The following is a 23,128-nucleotide window of genomic DNA, read 5'->3' as shown; positions in this document are numbered from 1 at the left end:
TCTGTACCTGAAGTTCATTGGAAACCCAAAGAGTATCACTTAGAATCACCAAAACATACGATTTACACTTATTTGACTTCTTTTCTACAGTTCTTCAAAGTCGATGGAAAAATACCAATTTTTGGCCAACATTTGTATTACATATGAAAGAGGCAATAAGCTGCATGTCATAATCACAAAACCAAAAACAAACAAAAACTCTTTTAAATCCATCAACACAGAAGAAAAGTTTCTGCTGGCTCACAGGTAACACAGGAGAAAATAACTACAGTTATTATAAAGTGTGTTTAGGTAAAATTATCAAAAGGTAACCTGTTTTGAACAAAGACTATGGCCAAAGAGCCAGTTTAAACAGCATGCCCTTATACACAAGTGCCTGCTGTGTGCACGTAAAAAGAGTTTTCAATTAGATTTGGATGACAGATGTGTTAAGAATAACAAGAAATAATAATAATCACAAAATTGTGGTATTGCATACTGATGGTTTCTATATGATTTTTTATACACCACCATCATTCCCCAAATCAAGGCAAAGGAAGTTAGTGCATTTTTGACATTATTTTTCCCAATGCAATCAGATACAAAATAATTTTTGGCATCAAATTTGATTTTTACAATAACCTAATCTTTTCTGTAAAGAAGATACTAAAAACATATTTGTGTTGCTGCATTTCAATTCTAACCAGAATGCCAAAATATTTTATTACATTTCAATGAAATTTTAGAAATAAAACTAAATTATATTTAACACATTGGTTTTATATTTAATAATGGGTAGGTATTAACTTCTCTCTTAATAGACAATATTAACTTCAATTCATTTGTAAAACATATTGAGACAGCAAAAATCTGGCAGAATTAAACCTGAGATTGCTATCACCTTGCAGAAAGTTCTTATAGACTCAAAGTATCCTTTTTCAGACTATAAAAATCTCCTACTGTTTAATAGTACTGGACACTGGCAGGAAGAAACTATAAATAGCTTCTTATGTGCTTAAAATACAGTATTTTTCACGCCTTAGAAAAGCTCTTTTTATAACTTTCCACTCTTTTCTTGGAAAATGATCTGTATTCTTATTTTGTATCCTATGTAAACACATATGAACAGAACTTTGGCTGTTATCTTTGGGACAATAGCAGTATCAGGAACCAATTTCCAGGAGGTGCTGATAACTGAATGAAGTAGCCTAATGCTCAGTCTCCATGAGTGAGTTGATTTTAAGTGCAAAAATTGAAACCAGGGGATAAAACATTACAGAATGACAGGAAAAAAAGTACTTGATAGCAGTCGGCATAGTTTAAGAATCAGCTACCTGAGGCTGGAAGTGTTCAGGAATATACCAGAAGAGCTCTCAACGGGGATAAGAAGAGATTCGAAAATCACCCAGGGAGTTATATTGCAGGATGTTTAAAGATTTATCTAACTCCAACAGGTGATGATAAAAAGGAAGCTCATTTTTAAAAAAGCTACAAGTTGTTCTTGGAAACAAAAAACAAATACACAAATATACATGTAATCGTTTTCACTGAGGTGTCACAATCAAAGCTCTTTTCAATTCAGTAGCCTGTATAAATCCCTCAATTCAACCATTACACACTTAACCAAGCCAAAAAAAAAAAAAAGTGAGTAGCTCACGCCTTAGCCTTCTTTAATATTTTGACTTTAAACATAGAAAAATACTGAAACCCAACTTTCAAAAAAGAGGTTGAGCTATGCTTTCTTCAACAGTAAGAAAACCATATATTCTACTAAAAAAAAAATAATTAAAAGCATGAGGTTGTGACACTCAAAGCCCTACCAGAGGTGGCAGATGAGAGGGTGATTCATCAACAATGGATAAAAATGCTGGCAGGAAAGTATCTCCCAGCTAACCAGGGATCCCTTGAACAGGTGGGAGCAGACGGCAGTAGATACAGCTCAAAGACACACGCTCTCAGGTTCCTGGAGGTCCCTTGATGCCAAGGTCAGAGGAAGAGCAAGACTAATCCTCAGGATTGTGCACAAAGGAGAGGAAATGAGCATCTATGCTACTCTGTGAAAGATATTACTTATAGAGCTAGTAGTCAAATTATACTAATGAAAACATTTTGATTACAGACCCTGTATCATTCACCGCTGAGATAGAGATAAATCTTACTAACATACAAGGTTTTGTTTCCCTTCTAAAAGTTACTTTTGAGCACCCATTTGTCATGAACGTAATATCCATTATCATGGCTAACTACATGAAATGCCTGTGCTACACACATGTGGAGTAACATCTAAGGAACTGTGTTATTTTTGTACTTTGAGAGTCATACAATTAAATCATTACTTACCAGTAAGTTGCCTTCAAAGAAAGAGACAAAAATACTGGTTTTCTTTTGCTTCCTATATGGTGTGGCTACATGACAACAGATCTGATGCAACAACGAGTACGAGATCTTCTACACTGATATTAGTGTATGATCAACACAACCAGGCATTAGGTTAGCCTTATATTCTGGGCCTTATAGGAAGAAAGAATTTTCTGCATAAAAAATAACCAGCAAAAATAAATTTTCAAACAAGTCATACAATATTTTAATAATATAATAACACTTCCAAACAGCATTATCTTGAGAAGAGATAAACTCAAAACAAGAAAAATGTAGTATGGGTGTTGGTCACAGTGCTGGGTGCAGGAACAGTTTGATTCCTTTAATCCACCAACCTGGAAACCTCGTCTCAAACTGCTTTTATGGAAAATACCTCACGGTGTCTTGAGTTTGCTCATTTTTTCATAGTTCACTGAATCAAACGCATACAAAGAACCCAGGAATTCAAAGCTGCATGAAGATAGACATATTATTTACTTCTAAAAGCACTGTTGTCACTAGATCTTTACATTCAGACATGAGAACATTCATGATTTCACAGCAACAGAATTAACTAAACCTCTCAAAGGAGTAAGATCACATGTACATTTTTAACCTCAGCTAAAATATCAGTAGTATTCATTTTTGCAACTTACAAAACTTCTGTTGTTAAAGCTGTGTCAGGTTGAGATATTAGTGAGAAAAAAAGATGTAAAATAGCTAAGCTGTATCAACAATCCATCACTTCTATTTATCCAGTAAACATTCGATATCAACCATTGAATGGCCGGCTAAAATAAATGGATGCTCAAAAAGTTATTGTCCTTCATCACACCCAAAAGTACTGAACCACTCACACTCAAATTACTCATCCTTCAAAATAGCTCAACCATCTCCTCCTCTGTGTAGCTTTCCCTGATCCCACCCTAAATTGTGGGCTCCTTAAATGAACTGCATCTTATTCTTTTATCCTATGAGCTAGCACAGTGTGCAGGGAGGGCAAATGCTAGCAATCATATAAAGAAACCCTTTACCACTGAACAGCTCTAAAGAGCAAACAGTTTCTTAGGGTCAAGTATTAGCTCAGTCCTTAATGAATAAATAAGAACAGTAATAAGGAAGAGCCTCAGACACTAATACGTTTCTAAGAATTTCTTGGTTGGTCAAAGGGTTTCAGTTTCCATTACGCAGGATGAGTAAGTTCTGGGGATGTAGTGTACAGTATGGTGACTATAATTAATTATACTATATTGTATAACTGAAATTTGCAAAGGGAGATCTTACATATTCTCAGCACAAAAAGAGAAAAAAGATAACTACGTGAGGTGATGGATATGTTAATTAGCTTGAGTGTGGTGATCATTTCACAATGTATACAAAAATTAAAACATCACCTTGTATACCTTAAATATGCATAATTTTTATTTGTCCATTATACCTCAATAAAGTTAAGAGGGGGACATTTAAGAAAAACAAGAAATCCTAGGGATTTACAAGAGATACAGTCTATTCTTATGCTGTGAGATCCTTCTGGTCACACGTAGTTTAGTCTGATTTATTGGATGTGTGAACTCACTTGGGCAAAAAATAAAGGAGGAAGAAATGAAATGTGCACTTTACAATGTGTTAGAGATTTTCCACCTTCTTATTTGAAAGATATTCCTGTAAAATGGACAAATATATTTGTACTTATATTAAAGGACTTGAAACCTTTTGTAGAAATTGTTTCATTTAAAAAGCCAATAAAGGCTAGGCGTGGTGGCTCACACCTGTAATCCCAGCACTTGGGAGGCCGAGGCAGGTGGATCACCTGAGGTCAGGAGTTCAAGAACAGCCTGGCCAACATGGCGAAACCCCATCTCTACTAAAAATACAAAAATTAGCTGGGCATGGTGGCAGGTGCCTGTAATCCCAGCTACCTGGGAGGCTGAGGCCAGAGAATTGCTTGAACCTGGGACGTGGAGGTTGCAGTGAGCCGAGATGGCGCCACTGCACTCCAGCCTAGGTGACAAGAGCGAAACTCCGTCTCAAAAAAATAAATAAATAAAATGCCATTATAGATTATTTTGTTTTTAAACACAATCTAAATATTATATTAAGGCTCATGGATATCATCAAGGAAGAAGAATTAGAATGAACATGTTAAAGAGAGTACTTTTATAAACAGCCCATAATAAACCATAGTCAGAATTCTTATTTGGGGATTCTAATTTACAATTAATTTTAAAAGATTAGGAGAAATGACTCTAGATGATGAGATTCTGGTGTATGAATCATCCAAAAAATGGTTCTAAAATAACACAATTCTCATTGGCAATAGATGACCATCAAGAGTCTTAAGGAGCCATTTCATGTGATATGAAGCCCTTACTTTATATAAATCTATAGAGAATCAAGAGGAAAATTTAATAAGTTATTGTTTGGGGCTGGATTTAGGCAATGAATTCAAAATAAAGTAGTATTTTGTACTTTATTTTGTGTTTAGTAGTATTCAAAATATTTAATATTTAATAATATTAAATATTTAGTATTCAAAATATTTAATATTAAAATACAATATTTAGTAGTATTCAAAATAAAGCAAGGTTAAGACACAAATGAAATAAAGTTTTTTATTTCTCTAAGGTTCACCTTTGTAGAGCTTTTCAAACACATTTTCAGTCAGACTTCTTTATCACTGAAAAATGTCTGCTATGGTTTGAATGTATAGGTCCCTCCAAAATTCATGTGGAAACTTAAAACCCCACCTATGAAGAGGTGGGGTCTTTGCAGGGTGATCAGGCCATGAGGGTTCTGCCATTATCAATGAGATTAATGAGATTAATCAGATCATCAAGGAGATTAATGCCCTTACAAAAAACCCTTTGGAGAATTGCCTGGCCCCTCCATATGGCTCTCCTGCCATGTGAGGACACAGCAACAAGGCACAATCTTGCAAGCAGAGATCCCTCACCAGATATCAAGCCTTGGTCTTGGATTTCCCAGCCTCCAGAACCATCAGAAGTAAATTTCTATTGTTTATATATTGCCCAGTCCATGGCATTTTGTTATAGCAGCACAAATGAATTAGATAATGTATCGACTTTCCAAGGTTTTGACAATGGGCATTCCTAGGTCTGATCTTGGCTCTCTTACTTACTAGCTGTGTGGTTCTGTTCACCCCTCAAAGTCTCCATTTTCTCTTACTTCATGTCCCAAGTTTCTTGCTTACCTTCAGGCCTCCACACTCTCTTTCCCTTCAAACCTTTTCTGACTACCTCTTAACCATGCTTTAGACCTGAGTTTAGACATTTAGCTCCATAAACGTTTAGCTCGCTATCCATTTCCACCTCTAATCTGGGTTAGGTACCCCTCCTATGTGGGATAAAAACATCCTGTATTTTCCCCATCACAGTACTTCTCAGATTATCATTAAATGCCTACAGATTTGTCTTTCCTCCTCCGTTCTATAAGCTTCATGAGGGAAGGACTTTTCTAGGCTAACTTTGACAGTGCCTGGCACTTAGCAGGCACTCATAAACATTTTTGAAATAAAAGTGCTTGGAATCATTCATCAACGGCTTCTGTCAATGGAAATCTATCAATCAACTCAGAGGTTAGAAAGAACTTCATTCCCTTGGCTAATATACAGAGTCAATATGAGAAATCCTTTTAAGAAACACTTCTGGTCATTTGCAAAACCATGGTTGCACACATTAACCATTATTCTACTGAATGTCCTACTACATCAGGCATTAGGGATAAATTCCTCTTTGACAAGGAAACATATCTCTAGACAGATAAAATTCTTGTATCAGATAATGAAAATTACACAACCCACTATCTTATCTTTCTCACGTAACTGCCAGAAAAGTAAGATCTAAATTCAGTAACTACTGTAATAAACTTATCTCAGATGCTTGGTCACATCTAATTCTCTGTGCTTTTCAATTTTTTGTCACAATTAACTTCTTCTGGAATTTTTATACATTATTTGTATTTGTCTTCAAAAGTCCAAGAAGTGCTTGAAAAATGAGTCAAGTTCAGGTTTTATTTGCCCACATTCTGCATTGGGGTGGATACCCACAAAGGGTCTCCTTTTATCCACCAGTCAAGAAATAGTCTCCTGACTCACTAGAGGTGTCTGTTATATCCTAGATAAGATAAACAGTGTAATATGATCCCATCAACAATTAAATTCTTTTGATTTTGCCAGAAATTCTTAGTTGCCATACTTGTTATTCTCCTGCTAAAGACTGTAGCCACAGGGTCCTCTTTTCTGGACATTCCCAGTTTTCTCATCTCCCAGAACCTAGAAAATCTAAATCTGGTTCCTGTGGCCCTCCTCATCTCTCTAGCCTGGTGCTTAATTTCCCTGGGTCCCAGTCACTCACAATGATTATTGTCAATAGGCAAGCAGGGGTAGGGGCAGGCAGAGGGCAAACATCCATTGAATTTCACCACCCAACAGTTATGCTAGATTTTGTTCATCTATGAAAATCAAGAATCAGTATACAAGTATCAATGGTTTGGTTGTGATTTTATTTTTAATAATCTTGTTATTATGTCTAATTGTGCAAGTCATTCTCAAACCATTTTGAAAGTAGGTTGCATAGACACCCCAAATAAATAGAACCAGAATCTACTAAAATTTAGACAATATTTCTTTTATTTTATATGTTTTCAAGATTTTCAGGACCTGATCTACCAGCATAAAGATGAGTCATCAAAAGCAAATAATACCCAAGGTATTCAATATAGGCTGACTCAGACCAGAAACACCTGATCACCCTGATCAGAGAAAATATGGCAACAAAAAGAGTTACCTGACACTCTAGAATTAAAATGTTTAGAACTAGACAGGAAAGGATGGCTTCAGGAGAGAAAAATCCATAGCAACTCATTCCTACCAGTGCTAGAAAGCTTAGAATACTATCAGGACTCTAGGACATATAAAATGCAATATTCAACTACATCATATTGCACACAGCACAGTGGCAATCAATATTTACAGCAACTTTGGGAATCCCTGCCTCTTACGATTCTTTATCATCACATACTTTTTCAAAACTACCAAAACAGTTCCAATCTTCCTAAAGTACCTAAATGCAAAAGAAACCACAATCTCTCAAAACAGCACTTAAAAATCATAGTATAAGGGACAGTTTTACCCATTAACAAGCAGCACTTAATACTGAATGTCTCACTGCAATATGCAAGCAATAAGTGAATTAGGATGGTGTTATTAGTTTGCTAAGGATGCCACAAAGTACCACAGACTGGTAGCTTAACCAACAGAAATGTATTTCCTCACAGTTCAGAAGGTTGGAAGTCCAAGATCAAGGTGTCAGCAGGGCTGGTTTCATTCTCAGGGCTCCCTCCTTGGCTTGCAGACAGCTGCCGTCCATCTCACTGTGTCTTCACACTAGTGTCTGTGTCCAAACTTTCTCTTTTCATGACAATAGTCATATTCAATTAAGGACCACCCAAAAGATTTCATTTTAACTTAATTACCTTTTTAAATACTTTATTCCAAATACAGTTACATTCTTAGGTACTAGGGGTTAGAACTTCAACGTATGAATGGGGAGGGGGAGACATACAATTCAGAGCATAACAGATGGTTCTACTCAACAAACAGCATTATTTTCAATCCTATGTGGGACCTTCTGTGTTTTCCTTATATGGTTACAAATTGACCAAAATAGTTCCACTCTTTTTCTCACTTAATGTGAACAGATATGCAATCATTAGAATTAGGTTCAGCTCACTTGCAAATTGGTAGTCCAGTACTATGACCACAGCAGCCATAGTGAAGGAGACTCCAAGCAGGCAGCCCATGCTGGAGTGCCTGCATGTGACTGAATCTCGCCAGGCCGCATGTTACTCAGCAGTAAAATGGGGATAATCACACCTTCCTTGCAGGGTTATCAAAGGAACTTAAATAGGAGACTACGGGTAAAGATCTTGGCATAGTGTCTATCACCATAATAGAGAGCCTTGCTTCTGCAGATCTCTTGAAACTGGGAAGTAAAGCATTTAACCTTCGAGTTAACATCATCAAAACCCCGAGACTCCTGAAACGGAAAGCAATGTTCACATCATCTCCCCTAATTCCTTTGGACTAAGGCCCAGAGTATGTGACCAGCTCTCTATAGCAGAGCTGAGATTGGAAGTCTTGACTCCAAATTCCTAGGGCCGGTGCCTTCCCTGATTCCCTCTCTCAGATGTGTAAGAGAAATGTCAGCAGTAAGCACGATGGGCTGCTAGTCGGAGAGAAAAAGGTCAGCAGTGACACACAAGGCCTGCCAATCTGGATTCAGGAGTCACAAAACCTCAGAAACCAAGACGTAAGACAGCGACACCACAGCTCAGGCTGGTATGGGTCAAGCTGCCTCAAGCTGTCCCCAGCCACAGCTCCTGACTCCTGTCCTGGTCTCACTCGACCACAAGAGAAAAATGAGGCAGGAGGCCTGTTTCTTCTCCACATGTTCCTTCTTACAATCATATTTAAGTTCAATCTCCAAATCCGCAGAGCTGAAAAAAAACATTTAGCCAAACATAGCTGAGTATCTCCCTTAGGATCCAGGGACTCCCAACAGGCAGTTTGCCTTTTGTTCCCAGCTTGGTAATTCAAGTTCTTTAAGAAAAAGGGCCTCACCAGTCCTGACTCACACTAGGAGTTTGGTGCTTTTGGGCTCCCACACCTCTGCCTGCCACTTCCTGTGGAGCCTGCATCTTTCTCCCTCCTACACCTTTCAAAGTCTAAAGCACCTGCTGTGGGCTCTGCTGGGCCCTGCCACTATGCCCTTGGCATTCACTCCAACACACTGAAGGCAGCTGACTGGAAGTGCCCGAGACCCTGGGCCGGAAGGCTTTGTATTCTACCCAGGAGGTGGTAGTAAACAGTTACTGCCCCGAGAAACAGACCTCAGAACAACCTGACAGTTGGTGGACAAAACTCCAGCTCCCTGCCTCTAGGCTGGCATGAGCCCACAGACTCCCAGAGCTCTCAGTGAGAATCCCAGCTGCCCAGAGGAGTAAACAGCTTGAGAACTCACCCTTTCCTAGCTCCCTCCTCCTTGCCTCAGAGTCTGCTACCAGGGGACCCAAAACCAAGGTAGCATCCTGTAGGACTCCCAAGTAATCCCACCAGAAAGCCTTCCCTCATCACCAAGTCTCTCAAGTCACTTCCTATCTATGTGTTAACACTATTCATATACACTGTAATCTCATTTCTCTACCACAGGCTCTTGAAGAGGAGAAATTCTTTTACACGGCTCTGAATTCCCCCATGTTGCTCAGCACAGTGTCTTACGCAAATGAGAAGCTCAATAAATGTTTGTTGACTGAATGAAGAATGAATTAACCATGCCAGTCAGCAAGAAGGTTGGGCTCTGTATTTAAGCTAACTGAAACTACATCAGTGTGGCTGTCTGCTTCTTTCCAAAGCGCAGCGTGAACTGCTTTTAACAAGCAAATTACTGCATGCATGTATTTCTTTAAATTAGCATTTTCCAGATATTCATCTTAAATCAAACACCTCTGATTCCCAGAAAATCAGAACAAAGATTTTTTTCCTAAATTCAAAACTACCTTACTCTCCAAGTTTTGGGTCTACTCCTCAGTTTTGGGAGTCAGTCACCCAATGTGGATGTCTTATATCGGTTTCACCCAGAGTTCTCCCCGGGCATCATTTAAGATGAAAGTACAAAGACGTGTCACATTCTCACACTCTCTTGCTAGAATAGTGTTCTGTTAAGAAGGAACATAATGCTGCCTTTTTAACCAAGAAGGCATTACCCTTGATGCATCCTAAGAATTCTTTCCTCTCTGTACTGGGCAGGGGCCAAAAGAAGCACAGGGATTTCACTGCACAAAAAACAGCACAGCATGCTGAGGGCCTGGGTGTTCACCTCAGACCAGTCAGATGGCCTGGAAACTTAAATATCCACATATATGCAACAGCCTGCAAGTCACATCACGTTCTTTAATGGATGTCTGGTGAGCAGCTCTGGGAAAACTGGACAAGTACCAAGTGTCTCGCGAGCACGCTTTCAACTCAATGGAAGTATATGTTATCTGAATCCCCAGTGCCCACTACCTCGAGCACATATCAACCCAGGGCCTGCCAAATTGTCTCCTTTTTTTTTCTTCAGCCCACTTTGAAGAGAGAAAGATTACATAGTGCACCCCCCCCCTTCTCACTTACTAAAGTCAGAAAAAGACTGACTGAAGCCAAAGGGAAGACGAGCAGCATTTCTTATGACCTGAGCTGCTCTCACCAGATCATAAGCTCCATGAGATCAATGATTCTTCTCCTCAATGCAGAATCCCCCAACATCTCAGCACAGTGACTGCCTCACTGAGGTAATAAAATTCCTTGTTAATGAACATGTGTAAGCACCACATGTTATCTCATCTAATCCTTGCAACAACCTACAGCTTCGGAAGGAAACTAAAGCTTAAGAAGCTTAGAATATATCCATACGATGGTATATTACTCAGCTACAACATGAATGAACCTCAAAACATTGTGCTAAGTAAAAGAGGCCAGTCACAAAAGGGTACCCATTGTATGAAACGTCCAGAATAGGCGAATGCATGGAGACAGAATGTAGGTTAGTAGTCACCAGGGGCTTAAAGGAGAAGGGAATGGGGAGTGGCTGCTAATGGGTACAGGGTTTCTTGGGGGTGATGAAAATGTTCTAGAATTAGATTGTGGTGATAACTGTAAAACTTTGTGAATATAATTTTAAAACACTGAATGATAAACTTTAGAAAAATGAGTTTTGTGATAGGTGGTGGTGGTCATGGTGGAGGTGGTAGAAGAGGAGGGGGAGGAGGAAAAGGAGGAAGAGGAGGAAGAGAAAGAGGAGGAGGAGGAATAGGTAGAAGAGGAAAAATGAAGAAAAGGAAGAAGTTAAGAAGCTTCCCCAAGATCAAAGAGTTACCCATGCTTTCAACCATTATGCCGCTCTGATCACGGTTATTCTCAGTAGACATTTGCTGAAAACACCAGCAAATATATGGGTACTATAGGCTTTGGCATAATTCTAATCACACACAGAGAAGAGACAATCAATCCTCAGACCTTCTGAGATTTCCCAGGACTGATATACATCAAGAATTGTTGCTCTAGTATCAATCATACCTCAATAAAGTGGATAGTAAAAATCAAAATTAAAAATACCTAAAATGCTTGTTTGACATAAAAAAAAAAAAAAAAAGGAAAGACAAGAACGTTACCCTAGTGATCTTTACAAAACCTTCTGTAACTTGGAATAACAGCTGTTTTAGAGGAAACACTAAACAAAATTTTTAAAGAGGAGCACCCTGAGAGGAGTGTAATTAAAGGACCTCTAAGGCCGTAACTAGGACCCCTGGGGCTAAATAAAATAGAAATCTGACCGTGTCTCTTCCATGCTTACTGCCATCCAATGGCTTCTCACCCACACTCCTCACCATGGACCACAGTCCTTCATCGCCTGGCTGCAGAGCTGCTTCCTCTCTGATCTCGTCTCCTCGTTCTCCCACTATCCCCTACCCTGCACTGCACTCTGGTCATAATGTCCTCTGCCCTTCTTGAACATCACACATCCTCCTCAGCTCTGGCTGTCTTGCTGTCCCAGCTGTGCAGAACCCTCAGCCTTCCAGCAACGTGTGGTGGCTCCTCTTTGACAACCAGGGCTCAGCTCAGGTTCCCTCCTCAGATAGGCCTTCTTGCTTCTTCTGACCGTCTGAATCATGCTGGACACCACACCTTCAGTCCCTCTCCATCCCATATGTCTTTATGTGGTGGTCCACTGTCTGCCTCCTCCTCCGGAATGAAGCTCTAAAAGGGAAGGCACAAGTCTTGTCTATCTTATTCTCAGCAATATCAGCACCTACAACAGCCAGAGGCACACAGCAGATGCTCACTCAACATTTGCTGAACAAATGAATAAAACACACAGCACTGGAGCCAGGCGCGGTGGTTCACACCTGTTATCCCGGCACTTTGGGAGGCCAAGGCAGGCGGATCATGAGGTCAGGAGATTGAGACCATCCTGGCTAACACGGTAAAATCCCGTCTCTACTAAAAATACAAAAAACTAGCCGGGCGTGGTGGCGGGCGCCTGTAGTCCCAGCTGCTCAGGAGGCTGAGGCAGGAGAATGGCGGGAACCCGGGAGGTGGAGCTTGCAGTGAGCTGAGATTGTGCCACTGCACTCCAGCCTGGGCGATAGAGCCAGACTCTGTCTCAAAAAAAAAAAAAAAAAAAAAAAAAAAAAAAAAAAAAAAAACACAGCACTGCCATGAGATGCCTCTGCAAGCCAGATGCAAACCAGGCTCTCCTCTCAAGAACTCCTGTGAGGTTAGTCCTCACAAGCTGGGCTTCTGGGCCTGGTGAGATCACTAACCCTGCAGATTCTATGGTCACCACCTGGATTAACTTATGGTAACACCTTTATGTGCTCACACCTCCACACCCTGAGCCCACATACTTACCGGACACCTTTCCCTCCTCTGATAACTTAACACCTTTGCCTATAATATAGCAATGATCATCCTATAGTGGAAATGAGGTCCCTCTTTCCTCAGAAGCTCTTTTGGGTACTCTATTACGGACTTAAACATTCTCTTGACTCTTTACCTTTATTCTAACACATATCAGACTTTTTGGTTAATCCCAGACAGAAGTCATCTAAACTAGAGCCCACCCCCAGCAATGCATCTCATGTTCTAACACAGTTCCCTCGTCTCCAGTTCATCATGTCAGCCTTGCACACTTAGGTTGCACTCAGAAAGCTCAGGACAGCATGAGGGATGTATTACATTAGTCCATTCTCATGCCTCTCATAAAGACATACCTGAGACTAGGTAATTTATAAGAAATAAAGCTTTAATGGATTCATAGTTCCACATGGGTGGAGATGCCTAACAATTATGGTGGAAGGTGAAGGAGGAGCAAGGGCATGTCTTACATGGCTGCAGGCAAGAGAGCATGTGCAGGGTAACTGCCCTTTATAAAACCATCAGATCTTGTGAGACTTTATTCACTATCACAAGAACAGCAGGGGAAAAACCCGCCCCCATGATTCAGTTACCTCCCACCAGGACCATCCCATGACACATAAGGATCATGAAAGCTACAATTCAAAATAAGATTTGGGTAGGGACACAGCCAAACCATATAGCACATGAGTGCAGCTCTCAGCCTCTCTCTCACCGCAGCTAGTTTTCCCTTCAGAGACCTCCATCTGTCCCCAGTTCATAGCCTCCTCTTGACCTCATCTCCCTTCTTACCCAGACTGGATCCTGACACTTAACTACCCAAGTTATTCATGAGTATTCAAAGAGCTTTGCCTCCACTGTTGTTCTTCTGTGCTACCACAGAGACTGAGCCCTGGGTCCACACTACAGTCTGCCTCCTTCATTCACACTCCGCAGTGACAAAGCACTCCAATTTTTAAAAATAATAAAAATAAAATGTAAAAAAACACCACCAGAAAGAAATACACAAAGACTAATACACAGCACATGATTTCTAATGAAGGTTGCTCAAACATTCTTGAATTTGACCTTGATGGGCTTCATCACTCATTCATCCCAGCAATTTCATCATTTTCCTCAAGCCCCAACCCAACCTCCCTCTCCATCCCAATCCCTACAGTAAATAACTTCAGAATTGTGTTTCTTCAACTCCATCCCCTCACCTGCAAGTCAGTTTCCACCTGCACACACCCTACAGCTTCACACCAATGCAGGACAACCTGTCTTTCCTGGTTCAAAACTAAGTTCTGCCCTTGTGCTTTGATCTAATTCCCTTCGGTCTCTACCCAGCTCTTGCCCTATAGATTATCTCCTCTCTCCTTTCTGCATCTTCAACCTCCCACTCTTATCAGTTCCATCTCTCAGTCTACCAACTTGCTCTGTTAACTTGCTCTGTTAACTTGCTCTGTCATCACTAAAAAGCCCTGCCTTGACCCCAGTGTCTTCTGCTCTCTTTTCTTCTCATCCAAACCTCCTCAATGGATATTTGCTGCCTCCACATCGTCTCCTCTCATTAACTCCCAGCATACTGTAACCTGGTTTCTGTCCCCTCTCATTCCCCCCACCTCAGAGCTTCACTGAAACTGCTGCTTTCCAACCACCAGTGACTGCTCAAATGGCAAATCCAAAGGGCAAATTTTGCCTCTTACCTCATTAGATTATTCTACAGCTTGTGCCCGTAGATCACTCTACTGCAGATGACACTGTAAATCATACCTTCCCATTTTGAAACTCTGTTTAATCACTCTCCTGACTGTCCTATTTCTCCAATCACTCCTTCTCAATCTCCTTCATGGGTTCTTCATCTTCTCCCCTCCTCTTATCTGTCTTCTCAGCTTTTTCCCCTCCTCTTACCTGTCTTCTCAGCTTCTCTCTCCTGCTCTACCCACCCTCTGTGGGTAACCTCATTCACAGCCATGTTGGTCATTAACATTTATATAAAAATACCTCCCAAGTCTACAATCTCTAGCTCTCATCTCTCCCCTGAGGTTATATCCAGCTACCTCCTAGACATGGCCTCATGTATGTCCCAAAGCCCCTCAAATCAATCATGTCTCTTCTGATGCTACATTCTCTTCCCTTCACCATTCTATCTGTTTGTTCCCTGGTACTGCCCATTTCAGCTAGACATCACCCTCCACCCAACCAACCAATCGAGGTACCTCTGTTAGCTTTAACTATCCTCTCTGCCTTGTTATCCATATGGAGCAATCCTAATAATTTTTATCAACTGCAGATTTATTGAAAGTATTCCCTCTCCATGCCTCTTAGCACTTCCTGGGAACAGGACCTCTGTTTATTCCCCTGACTTGATATTTCAGTCTAGAGGATAATGGCCCAGCACTTACATGTGAAATACCAGAACTTCCATGAGCTGAGCTGTCCCTAGGCTTACCTCTCCCAACTCATCTCCCTCGTCTCAACCTTGTCATTTATGAGGAAGCTCAATAAAAGGCTCATGCTCCCCTAACATGCCATAGTGCAACGTGGCCTTGCCTCTTCAGACATACTATCTCACATGCCTGCCTAGAACACACTTCAAGATTTAGCTCAAGCATCACCTTTCCCAAGACGCCTTTTCACACTCCTCCAGCCTGAGAGCTGCCTCTCCTTGATGCTACCATAACATTCCATTTTAACCTCCAGCATATTTCATACTCTTCTAAAATTACGTATTTGTCTATCAACCTTCCCCCAAGTAGACTCTAAATTCCTCAAGTCAGAGACTGCTCACAATAGGTGCTCAACTTGATTCCTTTGCATGCTAAGTGTTACTGATAACTTCTGGCACATTTCCAGACCTCTAAGTACCCTGGCCATCCCATATGACCCTTTCTCTGCCATGTGCTAATTGACTAGGAGGCTCTGCTATGGCTGAGGTATTTTATTGCTCAAAACACACAACAGTGTTGGTTGTGATCCTCTTGCTACAGTTTGAAATGATGCTCTCCACCGCAGTAAGAGTTAAAGGAATTGAGGACTTACACTAAAATTAGCTCTATCTTGACACTCAACATAGTGTAAGACTTGGCAAGACAAGTCTCTTAGGCAGGCAAACTGCTGACACAGCATGGTGAAACGGAACTCAACCAAAGAGGAAAACCTGCAATACCTTTTCACAGGCAATTCTGAGTTATGCTGATTCATTCTGACTTAAAGCTGCAATAACACTTGAGTAAGTAACACCCAAGCTGACTGTGCATTTTTTTCTGCAGAGCTCACAGAATTTGGCATACAAGAAATTTAATAGTTGTTCTTTATGATCCTTTGCAATTTCTCAAATATTGGTTGTGGTCACTTACATTATAGTGTTTGATAGCATTAACAGGTATTTTTCTTGCAAAGATGCAGTCCTGATCAAAATACTGACAAAAGCTTAAAATACTGACTATAATTTCTGTAACTCAAGAAAACCATATAGAAAATCTCTTTCACCAAAGAAAGGCTCAGTGCTAGATCTATTTGAGGCTGAAGAGCCTTAGTTAAGTCAACAGCTCTTGTTCACACTTTGTACAAAGACATCTGTACAACTGATTCCAACTTAGGAAACAGCATTTAAATATCAACAAACACATGCTCAGAGACAATCGGGTAAATTTTCAACAGGACCAAAATTTCTAAGAAACCATATTAGAGCAAATTCTAAAGCAAAGAATCTTCTCAAAATAGGTATTTGCAAGTCATCACTTACTCTGTTCTTCCCACAGAAGTCATGTGAATTGTATTATAAAGAGTAAATGGAAGAAATTTCTAGACTGTAGTGATGATTATAGTTAACATTTAATTAACTGGTATTACTTCAAATATTTATTCCATTTAGAATTGTAATATGTAAGTGCTGTGTTTGAGATGCTTAACATGTTAAATGTCTTCTATTTCAGAAAAAAAAAACATACTTCACCGTTCAGAATTTTATACTTTACGTGTCTAAAATACATAATCTGCTAGAAAATAGTTGTTAAACAACAGACATTATTTTGACTAAACCAATATTATAAAAACAAAGCTTTATTGCACCTGCTACTTAAGAGGATTATGTCTAAATACTCACTTGTTCAGTAAGAGGTCAAGAATGAATTTGGAGCCGAAGGCTTCAATCTGGAAGCTTGCCTGGGCCAGATGGACAGCCTATGGATTCAAAAAGACAGAAGAATCTTAACTTACTTTCCTGTCTTTAAGACAGATTATTATCAAGAATGATATTTAAGATGAATAACTTTTATGTATCAGTTCATTTCCTTATGTATCTTCACACAGTAATTCATTTTTTTAGGAGACTAGGTACAATATCATGGTTTTGCTAGGAAAATCTAAATATTTGGGTAGCAAAGAGCTAATAAGACAACCCATCCTGGAAAATGAAACCACTAAGATAAAAACCAACAGCATATTCTGCTGGACTTCCAAAGTGACCATGATGAATTATGCAAAAGTCTGACTAATTAAAGCTTGATTTCAGCCTGTTTTGTGCATAAAGCTAACCAATTCTTTCTGCACACCTAAGTGAAAAATCATGTCAGTGCTCTGCTCTTCAGCAGGAATTAGAACTTTCTCTGGAACTTTCTCTAAATGATGCATCAGCAGAATATGACAGTAAAATAGGAGAGTACAACTTTCTAACTTCAGAAAGCACTTAGAACCTGGCCTTTTGTGAATACCGAGAGCTTATGTCCCCCTTTAAGAGTCAAATGTTTACAAATATTGTCATTATTTTGTCTTAATTCAAAATACAAAGATAATTCCATCTAAACATGAATCCTATTTACTAGGTGTTAAAGATTATTACAGCTCACAGAAGCATCTCGAATACTGCAAATTAACAAATCAATGAAGTTTTGTCCAAGTATTAGCTAACATAAACTTCTCCTTTATCACACTATCAAAAAAAAAAAAGGACAAGGCTAAATGAAACACCTACACCATACTTCCTTAACTCACAAACGTCCTTCCTCCAGAATTGCATTCCTAAGGCACAGTGGGTGCTACAAATCATCTGTGAAGTGCTCCATGCATGGTAACTAGACGCCAGCATGAACATACCAAGCATCCCCCTCCCAGTACTTTCTATTCCCACCTTCCCCCCAGTGCTACCCCATGCTCCTCTTTGCCTTCCCCTGCATTTTTGACGACTGAAACTCTCCCAATCCTTCAAAGGCGTCCCACCTGCAGTGCTTTCCAAGAAGTCTTCCTTCACACAATCTTCACGCTCAGGGCTTTGGAAGCACTTTATTTGTTCCTCCCTGTCTCTCCCTTTCCCATCCTTCCCCTGGGTGGTGAGCTCCACAACACATATCACAGGGGTCTTGCAAACAGGTCTAGGTTAATGACTCTTCCCCAGCACATCTGACCTTTCAAGTAATTCACCAAATATTCATTGTCAAGACCTTTTTGTCATACCAAACCCATAAAACACTATAAATAAATCATGACTTATACTTTCAGTCAAGCACATTGCCAAATCAGATAGTCACTCAATAATAATCAATCCATACAATGCAAAAAGGAAACTAACAAATATTAAATTTTAAATACAAAATAATGAGAAAGAAGGCTCCTAAATCCTTAATGCCATAGGACGCCAAGTCGAATTCCAAACAACCTTCTAGAACAGGGTCACCATACTTGTGGGCTTCCTGTATCCATACAACTATGAGAGAGAGAAAGAGAGAGCGAAAGAAACTTCTGTCAAGTGTGGTCTCCATTATCCACAACAGAATCTCTATTCAATACAAATATCCACTGTCTTTAAATTCATTCTGTACCTTGAAGCATTAATTTTTGCATAAAGATATTTATATTGATGAATAATTTGTACAAGGAGAGATTTTTCAGCTCTGGATCCAAAAAAGCTTTAAGTATGTAAAATTTAATTTCTAAGAATAAGATAAATCCTTAGTATAGTTTCTCTTAAGAATATTATATAGTAGAGATGAGTTCATTAGATATACCTACTTGAACATCTTTATAAACACTAAGAAGAACTTGACAGTGACCCAGTAAAAAGCTTATTTCATAGCGAATAGGTGATGCGACAAGTACAAACACTGACAACACTCTGTTGCAAAATAAGGTAATCTGGTAGTAAATGTAGTACCTTCATTTTATAGAATTGTAGGAGTTATACAATTTGATAAATGCTAAAATAGGTTTATGCCATGTCAATGTGACTAGCTTCAGTTTAATAGAATTTAATCAAAGAGCTAGTCAATCATACTGGGTTTTCCTTTGCTTTTGCATTCAATCATTCCACACAAACATATTAAGTCCTGCTTTGCATATAAAGATAGCTGGGACACAGCTTCTGCCCTCAAAGAAGTGATGGTCTCCAAAGGGGCAGGTAGAACTGTCAGCCTCAGCTTGTCTAATGGGCCACAGGACAGGGACCACAGCTGAACCCCACCCAGGCACAGAGGGGTACAGAAAGGATCCACTGACAAGATGCTATTTGAACAAAAACTCAAAAGATGAATAAGAATCCACGTGTCAGGCAAAGAAAAGACACTCGGGGCAGGGAGGAAAACATTTACAAAAATCAAGTCAAAATGAATGTGAGAAAAACAGGCTTTTTAAATTTTTTAAAAAATGAATATGGCCTGTAGGAAAATGGTTTTCAGATGAAATGTCAAACAATGAATCTGAAAAGGTGGGATGGAGACCGGCAGGCTTCACGTGACATGATCAGTAACATTTATAATCACAAACAAGAACATGTGGCCAAGACAATGAGCCTTCCCCTAAATGACCATTCCCTCAAGCTCACTCAGCACCATTTCTGGCACATGCCATCATCATTATCATTATCATCATCATCATCATTTAAACATCTTAACAGATTACTCTCCAGAACTGACGCAATTCATAATGCCAGCAACAAAATATCTGTTTATCCATTGGAAAAAAAAAGAATTTGATTTTATTACCTTTATCTGTAAGAATGTTTTAATATTTTAATTCTAAGAGGAAGCACATTTTCTATAAAATGATTTAAGATTTCCTCACCATATTCATCTTCTTTGTGAATGTATCAAATGGAATTAGTTTCATCTAATATATTTATATCCATTTTAAGTCATTTAAATATACTGATGTATGTTAGTTTTCTTACATTCTGTTTCTCTTTCCATTGCTATACATTCTACAAGTGTCTATACAGTACAGATTCTTCTCTATACCAAAATAAATACCTGACAAGTGCTACTTTTCCCTATCATTTTATTTCTGCCCTGTCTTAGGCACAATTAAAATAGTGTTTAACTTCTGGATGCTATGTATTCCATTTTAATTTGTCACTTTTTCTTTAACAAAATATTATACAGTTTTTATATATGCCCATTTAAAATATGTTTTCAAACCATGTAAAGTGAGTTCTCATCATTATTTTATAAACCACATTGTTGTTTTATATTTTATATATATATATATATATATATATATTTTTTTTTTTTTTTTTTTTTTTTTACAGAATATTGGCTTGCTTCTTCCAAATGGTAGAAAAGTTAGAAGAATGGCTGAGATGAGTACAAAGTCTTATAAGATACAGTCATATCATTTTTGGTTGATTTAACAGATTTTAGAGTTAATTAACTGACCAGCATCACTGAAATCTACTAAAAATACAAAGACTACCTACAGTATTGTTCTTCTTTTGCAAAAGAACTATGCAGTGAGGTTTAGAAATGTGTTCAGTAACACAAAATCAGATCCTAGGAATGCTTCAGAGAAGAGTTCATGAACCACATATTAGGTCAAAATCAGTTATTTTCTCTTTCGGGATATCTGTTAAACAGCCCTGCTTTTATAAGGACATTCACTATAATAGCACTGTGGAAGAATGCAGGGTTTTATAGCCAAAGAACATCATTTCACAATAAGAATGAGCACGTCCCTGGACTCAGAATTACCATCCTGAAGGACTGAGAACAGCTGTTGCCTCACCACTTTAGTATTTTTCTTTTAACTCAGAATCTGGCACAGGGAAATTACAGGAGCTCTAAAAACAAAAACAATTAAACTCAATTATATACACAAACCTCCTTCACTGGAGAACAATTTACACGTCTTCGCAAAGTGCTTTTGTTTGTATTTTTTCTTTCTAGTAGATGGCATCTAATGGTATAATATTAAATGACTTCAAGAAGGCTGTTGGGTTCTTCAGCTAAGACTTGTTTTGCGCCTTATCATCAAGCGATGTTATGACATTAAGCAATCATCCATGCCCAGCTCTGTGTAGGGTGCATTAAATAAGCTATGTTTTCTTGGGACTTATATTCTAGAGTAGCTAATATAGACATAAAAACAAGAAGAAAAATAACTCTATATCTAATCATAAAAATAAAATGCAGCCATGTGCAGGATATACATGTTTTCATGCAACTATGTTTCACACAAAATAGGTGTTCAAACAGTGTTCTTCACTGTTTGTGAAGAATTTGTGAGTTCTGTAGAGCGTACCCATAACTGGAACTGAAAATGGGAAGTAACACTTTCCCAGAACTCAAAAAATATTATAAGGCTGAATTTCTACTAAACTATAAAATTTAGTAGAAAATGAGCAACTTGGGTAACTGGGTGTCTACGCTATGGATGATCACATCTAATGAGACATATATTTTACCTTAGTATGCTCTAAACCAGTGGTCCCCAACCTTTTTGACACCAGGGTCCAGTTTCATGGAAGATCATTTTTCCATGGATGGGGTGGAGTGGGGGATGGTTTCAGGATGAAACTGTTCCACCTTAGATCATCAGGCATTAGATTCTCATAAGGAGTATGCAACCTAGATCCATCGCACACGCAGTTCACAATAGGGATCGTGCTCCTATGAGAATCTAATGCCACTGCTGATCTGACAGGAGGTGGAGCTCAGGCAGTAATGCTCACTCACCCGCCACTCACCTCCTGCTGTGTGGCCCGGTTCCTAACTAGCCACAGACTGATATCACTCTGTAACCTGGAAGTTGGGGACCCCTGCTCTAAACTATAGGTGGTGTGGAAAACATAACAGCATTTGGAAGTGGTTTCCTGATCTTAAGACATACTAAGTTTATTTAGGGAGATATTCATTTAAGTAATGAAGGAAACATGGCCAAAAGAAGAATATCAATAGACAAGAAAATGTTTTACAAACAGAGGTAAGAAGCCCTTTAGGGTATCAAGCAGGCCTGAGCAAACACCAGTGGAAAGACTGACACTTGACTTCGTAAAGAAGAGGGCTACAGGTCTGGGCTTCAGGAAACAGGGCATTAGAGAGAGCAAAAGGCAGTAAGCAGATGCCTGTCTTCTGTTTATTCTAACATAGAAAAAACAACGTTTATTCTATGTCTGTTAAAACACTGAATATAGCATCTACATTGTATATGTGTGGCAGGTGTGTGTGTGTGTGTGTGTAACCACAACCTTTTCAGGAAGTGTTTTATTTTCTTTATCTTGTTGCATATGGTTCTTTCCCTTACCTTTACAGTTTTTCAATAGACCTTTCAAGAGTTTCTACTCCATTATCTAGAAATATGGTGAAGAAAGGTCAGAGAATATAAAAATCACCTTTTTTTGAAATTCAGGACATTTTATAATGTTTCAGAGAAGGCAGATTTGAAAATTCACCAACTAACAAGATGGGAGGAGGAAAACCCGCTAATTTGATGCTAGAGGGACCCCGCCTTTGTCATCATGGGTTGAGCTGCTGAGGACAAGAGTCCACTTCACCAGGAAGACTTTCATCAGCATGGCTGTTTGGTATGTTTTTCTTTTTATATGAAAACAGTAGGCACAGAATCCAGCACCCCAGATAATTAAATATCAATGAGAAGAAAATGTCAACTTTAAATTGAAATAAGTTTGAGGAAAAGAAGTCACCTTTTTTTAATCACAGAGGTTCTTCTAAAGAGGACTAGTTTGGACCTATCCTGTAGCTGGAGAAACATAAAAGTCTAGCTTGTGGATCTTTTTTCTGTATAATGCAAAAATCCAAATATGTAAATATATCTTAAAAGTTTTGAAGTCCAAAAGAAAATATCAACAGACCATGTTTAATTATAATTTGGTTCTAATCCCTCATTCTAAATTGGTGATTGCACAGGTTTGTGTTATGATACAAATAATAATGCCTCATATTTCTTACATTTTAATCATCTCAAAGTACTGTCATGTCTATCTAGAACACAGCACCCCATGCAGCTGGTAGAGCAGACATTTGTATTACCCTTTTATAGAAGAGAAGCATTTTTAAAGGGCACAGATAGATTAAGTAATGCTATTGTCCAAGGTCACACATCAAAGGA

At 39.0% G+C, this 23,128-nt stretch overlaps 1 protein-coding gene across 1 annotated transcript in view; it reads right to left on the bottom strand.

Annotated features, from left to right (window-relative positions):
• The window catches only part of ADAM23 (ADAM metallopeptidase domain 23), a 183,291-nt gene that overhangs the window by 128,498 nt on the left and 31,665 nt on the right, over nt 1-23,128 (bottom strand). Inside the window, exon 3 of the mRNA XM_030917093.1 lies at nt 16,902-16,978. Coding sequence (XP_030772953.1) covers nt 16,902-16,978 — 77 coding nt within the window. The remainder of the gene's footprint in view (nt 1-16,901; nt 16,979-23,128) is intronic.

The sequence above is a fragment of the Rhinopithecus roxellana genome, chromosome 14 (assembly GCF_007565055.1).
Source record: "Rhinopithecus roxellana isolate Shanxi Qingling chromosome 14, ASM756505v1, whole genome shotgun sequence".
In the NCBI taxonomy this organism is placed as follows: Eukaryota; Metazoa; Chordata; class Mammalia; order Primates; family Cercopithecidae; genus Rhinopithecus; species Rhinopithecus roxellana.
This window is presented reverse-complemented; position numbering and strand designations above follow the sequence as displayed.